Source organism: Teleopsis dalmanni, chromosome 1 (assembly GCF_002237135.1).
Source record: "Teleopsis dalmanni isolate 2A chromosome 1, ASM223713v2, whole genome shotgun sequence".
Lineage (NCBI taxonomy): Eukaryota > Metazoa > Arthropoda > Insecta > Diptera > Diopsidae > Teleopsis > Teleopsis dalmanni.
Window position 1 is genome coordinate 75,739,773 of NC_051846.1, and position 8,398 is coordinate 75,748,170.

At 34.3% G+C, this 8,398-nt stretch overlaps 1 protein-coding gene across 1 annotated transcript; it reads right to left on the minus strand.

Moving 5' to 3' along the window:
• Nucleotides 1-198: 198 nt before the first annotated feature.
• On the minus strand, nt 199-6,659 carry LOC119685320 (neurotrophin 1-like). Its single transcript, XM_038099568.1, has 6 exons — nt 6,231-6,659; nt 2,957-3,484; nt 2,445-2,791; nt 1,924-2,052; nt 1,688-1,834; nt 199-1,615 (listed from the first exon to the last, which is right to left on the minus strand). Exons 1-6 carry the CDS (start codon nt 6,657-6,659, stop codon nt 199-201), a joined length of 2,997 nt encoding a protein of 998 aa, XP_037955496.1.
• Between the last annotated feature and the right edge of the window lie 1,739 nt (nt 6,660-8,398).

An 8,398-nucleotide genomic window follows, 5' to 3' on the forward strand; every position in this document is an offset into this window, starting at 1 on the left:
CTAATGGATTTAAGCTTAACATGCAAAAAATAAATTAATTTAATTTACTTAGTATATAATATTTAACTATTAATTTTTCTAAATTGTCGTACTGATTAATTAAAATAATTTAACTTAAAATTAAATCAATGTTAGCATTTCGTTAACTACAAGGCTTAAACTGTAATTATATAAAATCATTAAATGAGTAAGCATAAGTTAAGTGTCCATAACCACTGGATGCCATGCATTATCCTCCCCAATACTATGACTACCACCACCAGCACCATAACCAATTCTACGTTCGCGGACTTGTTGATGGCCAAGTCCGAACGGTGTAGACTTTGGTATTTTATGTGGATAAAGCATTTCTCTGGCAACAGTGTTCAAAGTCGTTTTAGCGATTGGATTTGTTTTTGTTGTTGTTGTTTTAGTTATGGAGCCTGAAGTACCAGGAGCGCCAACAAATTGTTTGTGATTTTCAAAGAAGTCTATAATGGGATGATAATTGTAGTTGATACGCTTCGGACCACTGCCACCATTGATATCATCATGACCGTTATAATCGTAAATGGCATTCACATGGTAGATGGATGGATGTGCTGATGTCGTTGCTGTGGGCTGTTTATAGTAGTAAGTGGATTGTGTTGTCGGCGTAAACGCGGGCGATACATCTGGCGCGGATGGATAAAATCGTGACTTCGTTTTGCTGCTGCTGCTGCCAGAGTTTTGGTACGTATTGCCGCCACTGGGCGCATTGTTGGACGTGCTCGTTCCCTCCGTTTGGTGGGTAGTGGTGGCAATGCTATTGCTGCGTTTGTCTGGTATGGTTCCTGTAGCTGTTGGTATGGTACTAATGGTGTTGGTGGCGTCTGCGGTAATGATGGTGGTGCTGGTAGCTGTATGGGGCACAGAATAAAATTGATTCCGTTTTTGAGGCAAACGATTTCTATCATTGGCAATGATTGGTGTGCCAAAAATGTTTACCTCTTTATCCGCATGTTTTTCACTAGGTGATATGTCCAGATCAGCTAACGCATCACTGTCAACACGGCTGCTGTATACTTTATAGGGACGTCGGCGCGCCAAATGACTCAGTAAGTTCTTGGATGTTGTGGGTAATGAGGGCGCAGTGGAAGTATAATATGAAGATGATTTACCACGTTGTGCTTTGTAAGCGTAGTTCGTGTCATACTCATCACTTCCGGGAGGACTTAAATAGGAACCTATAGTAGAACCAGGTGGGGGAAAAACTTTTGTGCGTACTTTTTTGCTGCCCAAAAGCAACTCATTATCGTCGAAACTATCGGATGGTTTATGATGACTGAAACCATTACTGTACTGGTAACTCAAGTCGTCTTCATCATCTTCTTCGTTATAATCTAAGTCATCGTTAATTGTAGAATACGGTTCGTTATGGTAGGATGTTTGATATTCTTTGGCTTTTGACTGTTCTAAAGGGGGAAATTGTTGACGATAACCATCGATTTGGCAAGAGCAACAAGTGGGCACTTTGAATATATCAACATGCAGGCCACGTGTTTTGTCCCAACTTAGCAAACGATGGTAATTATAGACTTGCGCACAGTGGGAACGATAATTGTGTGCCAAGTAAGAGCAACTATCTTGTGGACTTCTGTTATATTTAAGAAGAAATTAGTTTTAATTTCATATCAAAATAGTTAATTAAATTTTTTTTTTAACTTACGTGCACTTTTCTAAGCGCAGTGTTTGTGTATGCTGCCCTGTATTTACTATGTACTTCCACTCGCCAGAAGCTGAACGAGCCTTTTGTGGTCGTGCATAGCGCACAATGCTTTGGCACATCCCACCGCCACTGTTGCTATCTTCACGCCTTCATGAAAATAAAAAAATAGTTCGAAAAGTTTAATTTCAGTTTCACTTAAGTGAAATCGTATTGTATAAAACGCATACCTAGCATACCTTTTCTTTGTGTAAGCAAAATCATCGAACTCATCTCCCAAGTCCGCATTGCTGTATTTGTCATGATACTCCGCCAATAGTGCGCTCATGGCATTTTTGTGACGCCGGATGCTGCCCATGATTTGTTCGCTAAGCAATTAAAATAGATAAAACCAGAAAGAAAAACAAATCGCACACGGCATGCATTAAAATTGTGTTAAAACAGTGTTAAATAGTAAGAATTATAAAAACAATACACCTTGTAAAAATGTAACACATAACCACCATGTAACCATAGACCATACAGGGTGCTCAAGCCAACCAACCAATTTGTACAAGAAAGAACCCAGCATTGCAACCGAAAGCAAGAACTCAACAAAAAATTCAACAGAAAGTATGAAAAATATTTCTTTTATTTTCCTTAAATTATTACGACTACAAACTAAAAAATTAAATTAATTTAAACTAGAAATTAAATAAATTAAACAGTGCGCAAGGCATAAAATTTTAATTAAAGTCTATAGGGAAAAAAAATCGCTTACAGCGGATAATCTTCGGTGTGTAGGCACATGGAAGCGGTAAAGCGTTCGCATTTTTTTTGCACAGCCGATGTGACTGCGTGGTGTGGTGGTGAGTTCGGACGCGTGCGCACCTGCACACGTTTGCGTTTGGCACCTTTTGCGTATGTTGGACGTAATTTGCTGCTACTAACACGATAACGTGGACCAGCGATGAGCTCCTCAGGATTCGGCAGTGGCTCTGCGTTTTCTTTGTTATCTTCCGACGTGCCAGTCAGTTTCAATTCTGTGCCATTCAAACTGGCAAAGGCGAGATCTTCGATTTCTTGATATGATAATGCAGATGCAGATTGCAATGATTCGCTTGTGGGCTTGGCAGTAGTAGTTGAGCTTGTGGGATGCACTGAGGTAGCAGTCACCACAGCCACTCCAGCGCTTTTATTAATGTTATTAACTGCTGAAGGCGATGCAGCCAGTGCAGTGGGAGCTGACGTTGTATGTGTGGTATGTCCAGCACGTTTTGCATAGAAATCTGCTTGGTTTGTTGCAAATGCAGTTGTGTTCAGTTTGATTGTACGCCCTGCTGCACCGCTTAACAAATCGTCTTCGTTCACCGACAATGGTACTGAACGTATTAGCTTATGCACAAAATCTGTGCCTTGTAGTGAACGTTTGTCACGTTTTGCATACCGTTTGGCTTTTATCGTTATTGTGTCTGCGTTATTTGAGAAACTATCTGTTGTTTCTTGTAACTCTTTATTTATTTCGATGGGATCCAAAACATCATCATGAAAGTCTTTAAGGAAATCTTCCAATTCATCGTCATCATTATTGTCATTTTTGGTTACTTGTATTGTGCCCACATCTTTCGTGGCGTCATCGTCTTCAACTTCCAGCGATGTCAAATCCAATTTACGTCTGTTTATTTCTTGCTGTTGTGGGACTGCTGGACTTTCATCTTCGTTAATTTTAATATATTTTCTTGCTGAATTGCGCACCAAGTTGGCTATGTCGTAAACAATTGGTATTAGCAATTTCTTATCATCGCCAAACATCATGCGTACCTGTTGGATTGATTGAATTGAAATTGGTTTTTATTTATGTTTTTATTATGTTTAGAAAATTTATTATAAAAGAAATTGCATTTTTAAAAATAATTGATTAGTTTTATTAATAAAAAACGTTAGAACTCAACTATGAAATATATAAAGTAAAGATGTTAAATCTATTGAACTTGCATCCATATTGTCAAATTTGTGCTTTGGTAAAAAATGTCTGAAGCTAACAATCCCAATATGATTTAAAACTTTCTAATGATCTAAAAGATGAAATTCTTAATTCATACTCGTATCGTTATTAATTTATATATAGATATACTGTAGAGCAGTTCTTTCTACATTGTAATGTCTCTAGCCGTTTTTCTTCTTGGAAAAAAGAAAACAATTTAATTGATTTGAGCATTCTTGTATGTTAAATAATTTACTATTTTAATGATGAGCGTCTAATGAATGGGGTCTCTAACCGAAACATGGCTATTAAAAATGTAAAAATATAAATTATTCTTACCCAAAAATTAATTCTCTCTTTGAAGAAGTATAAAGAAATAAGTTACATTATTATGATCCTGATTTTTTTTAAACAGGTCAATGATATGTGTGATTTACTTGAATAGCTTGCTTCTAATAGATAATCTTCATTATATATTATTAATATATTAATTATTAAATCATAGATAATCAGTATAGATGCTTATCGTCTGAATATAATACACTTAACATAGTAAATGAGACCGAGTACTCGGTCTTTCACTATAAGGAAAGACCAAATACAATCAAAAACAAAGCAAATATGAACATATCTGCATGCATTGAAACTCTAATTAGAATTATCTGAATAGTGGACACTCCGTCAGACTAGAAAACCAATAGTTTGAAATTGAACATCGGGTGGAATATGAAAACAAAAGTGGGAAAAATTTTCTTTATTACCAGCGTAAGATTCTTAAACCCAAGCAGAAGATTTTGACAATAAGTTGACAATATAGCAATCGACTGAACATATTTGTTGCAATAAATCCCATTTTCTTATAAAAAAATCCATTCCATATCCATTGTTACGATAATTTTAGATATAAGCACAGTATAATAAAAATACCATGTATAGGTATGCATGAACTGAGAAGATACATTGAAGGTCATTTGATACCTTTGAATTAGCAAAAAGAAACAATAGCGTTGGAATATAAGACAACACTATGGATATCATTGGATTTAATAGAAACCGATTTGCCACTTCCTAATCTGTCCTTAATATTTCACACCTATTTCATTATATTAAGAATATTTTGAGAAACTTAACATAGTCTCATTTATAGTATTATGACGGCTATATAAAAAGTTATGTGAATGAAAATTAGTGTAAAATACTATATTTTGAATCTAATTAGATATAAGAAATAAATTATTGAACTATTGGAGACAACAATATAAACACTTGAAAACATTACTAGAAGCTAGAGAAGTTAGGAAATAATCTCATAGATAAAGAAGATAATTTATCTGCAGTCCTGGACAAAAGTATAATGACCATAAAGATGGTTTTCGCTAACTGCTCATCTTGCAAAGTGCTTGATTATTACTTCAGTAAATTCGTGAACTGATCTTTTGTTCCTTCCCTATATAATCTAGATAATAGAGTCCACAAAATCTTCGTGATTAATCCATAATTTGTTTATTAAAAATAATGAATCTTCAAAGAATTCCGCCGGTACCAATAGATGCTATATATATATAAATATAGTTTCCTCTTTTGGAGATACAGAGTGCTAACTCCACTGCTGTCATAGCACAGGGTTGGACACTCCACAGCGAATGTCATTAATTAAATGGAGTATCCAACAAGATACTCCCGTTAATGGAGTCAACCTTTAGTAGTCAAGAAGCTGCAGACCCTGACCCTCATAGTTCCAGATCTACTTCTCCTGCCGGTTGCCGCAAGTGAAGCTCTCTGTCTAGAATTTATACTCCATACAGTATCGACTCGTAACTATTGAATTTTAGTCGCTTATTATGACAGTCATATCTCGGGAAAATTTTAATCACAACTTATAGTTATTTAAAGTTCACGAAAGATAACTTAAAAAATTCTTTTCCATATTTCCTTCCCCTTTAAAAGGAACGATGCTTCAAAGATTTCGTAATAAGAGATTTTGCATACAGAGTGGTTTCAAAAATTATTTAAAAATACGATTCCATTAAACAAAAAGGAAAAGGAAACTAGGAAAAGATGCCTTAGTTAAAAACGTTTGTCTTTTTATTTGTAGCAGGTTTGCTGAAGACACGAATTAATATCTCATCACATAAATAATCAGGAAATTTTACTAATTCCAACTTTTCAACTTTAACCCATTACTGCCAGATACCCAGATGTCTAAAAAAAAAGCCGGTTGCAGATTTGAACTTAAACACTTCACATTTATTTAAGACTAGCAATTTTTATGAAAAATTGAAATTCAGTGATGCACTTGCAATTTATATTACATATATCACTGGGAATATGCATCGGTTCCCAAATTATGGACATCGATAAAAGCTGATATCTACCCACCTTTCTAAATATAATATTCTTCAAATTAATTTAAAGGATATACATTTTCCACAGTTTTTAATCTATTTTAGTCTTTTTACTATAATTCAAAATCAAACATATTTCATGGAATTGAGTTGATCTAATGTTTTAAAGTATCTACATTCATTACTCATTTAATACAAAAGCATTGACTTTATGCACATTTTCTTCATTTCTACTTACCTGCTCCAGTTTTAATTCTTGACCTTGTTTTGCATTAATTTGTGCTGATATGAGTGCAGATAAAGCCAGTCGCTGTGGTGAGGACAGGACACGTAATATGGGCATTACTTCTACAAACTTTTGTCTTAAACTAGCGTTCGTTAATGCTTTTGATAAAGCCATTTTCAATATTTTTTCACGCCAATCAAACAGATTCACTTGATTATCCTCATCATCGAAATCATCAAAGGTAATATAATTACTTTGCACCTTTTTATCACTCGTTGTTGTCATCTCGTTGCTAGCATTTTCATTATTATAATTCCAGTCGATTTCTTTTAAGTCGGAAAAATCAAAATCCATAACATCATCTTCAGATGCTGTCACCAAGTAAAGAACGCAATACAAAACTGCCCAAAATAGGCAACGTATGGACTGACCAGCTTTCATCTTCGCTGCGAAATCTGCAAAAAGAAAGCAAATCATTAGACGGCCCGCTTAAACAAGATTTACAGATATTTATTCTAAGTGTAAAACCAGCGCCAAAACAGACGCACAGTCGCAAAAATAAAAAAAAAAAACTCGAAAAACATGTCATTTGTGAAATGCTTTGAATAAAAAAGTGCCTGAAGAAAGCAACTTATCGCTTTTTAATTGTCATTAAGTACATTTTACTTTCTTACATTCTGTGCACTTCATTATTTGTCAAGATTAAAACAAAAGTAAAAGTCATTCGAATAATAACATTTTAATGTGCCCGTTTAAGTCAACTTCAAACTCAACTTAAAGACTCCAAATACCCAACAAACCGTGAAAATGAAGTAAAGTTACTCAAAACGAATACTTCGAAGAAAAAATAGAAGAAAATCGTTATAGGAAACAATTTTATAATGACTGATCTCCGCAAGACCTTGTGTCTTGTGCACTTCAGGAGACAAGGTAAACAAACTTTTACCGCACGAAGATATGGAGAAAATAAAATTAACTAAGTTTATTAGACATGTTTATGCAATAAAAATCGCCCAGTTTGCTACTGTGAAGTCATGAGCTCCCAGTATCTTCAACAAAAAATTTATAAACTATTTTTATTACGTTAGTTATTATTTATTATGGCATACGTTTTACATGGCGACTAACGACGTCATAAAACTGAAACAATAACTTCATTGAAGGATCGACTAGGATAGTCGTATTCCAAAAGAAAAAAACTATTTAATAGGAAATATTTAAAGAAATTGTTTGGTTACAACATAAATATTTTTATTACATCACATAAAGGAGATAATAAAAATGTTCGAGTTTTATTAAAAATTTCATTACCAAGGAATATATATATGCCTATAGATATTAAATGATTGAAATATCACAATAGCATTTAAATACTTATGAAAGTGATCGTATCTGGCATTGTTATTATGAACAGCCTAGATATACATATATACAGGGTTAAGCCATTCAAGAGTTACCAACTACACACAGGTATATCTGTCAAACTGATATTGCCAATGACAGCTGTTTATATTGTTTATATATTGTTTATAAAACAAAAGTTATTCGAAATAGAATTCAAATGTAATAGTATGATTGCTTTATATTTGGCTGGAAAATCACAACTAGTTATTATTCATGAGCTCAAACACCTCAAAGTAAATAAAATATTTACGTATCGTACGATAAATCGTTATAATAGAAAAGACAGAGATGCTAAACACTATATGGTAATATATGGTGGACAAACGAAAAACAACGATATCATCTGAAATGGTTCGGAAAGTGAGCGCTCGACGTAAACATATTCCACGTCGTAATGGTAATCAAATATCCAAAGAACTACAGAAAATATCGCAGCGAAGTATACGAAGCATATTTTAAAATAAGCTCAAGGTAAAGCCTTACAAATTCCAAAAAAACACAAACTTGTAGATCCAACCAACAAAAAGTTAGATTCGAAAGAGCAAAGGAATTGTTACGCTTACACTGAACACACTGCACAGAATTTGAGGCTACGAATGGTCGCCCGAAGTAATTTTCCATCTCAAGTAATGGTATGGGCAGCTGTGACCTCCGATGAATGCTCTACAATAATCTTTATCGAGCTTGGTGTCAAAGTTAATGTCACTTATTATCGCAAAATGTTTTTGAAGTTGCTTTTTAGCTGTGGGAATGCAGACATTTCGTTGGCATGGTCG

Coding starts and splice junctions, on each gene's coding strand:
- LOC119685320 (XM_038099568.1), bottom strand. CDS start 6,659: ATGAAAGCTGGTCAGTCCATACGTTGCCTATTTTGGGCAGTTTTGTAT. Junction 2,792..2,956: donor CTGCATTTGCAACAAACCAA/GCAGATTTCTAT, acceptor ACTACTGCCAAG/CCCACAAGCGAATCATTGCA. Junction 1,616..1,687: donor CTGCGCTTAGAAAAGTGCAC/GTAAGTTAAAAA, acceptor TAAATATAACAG/AAGTCCACAAGATAGTTGCT.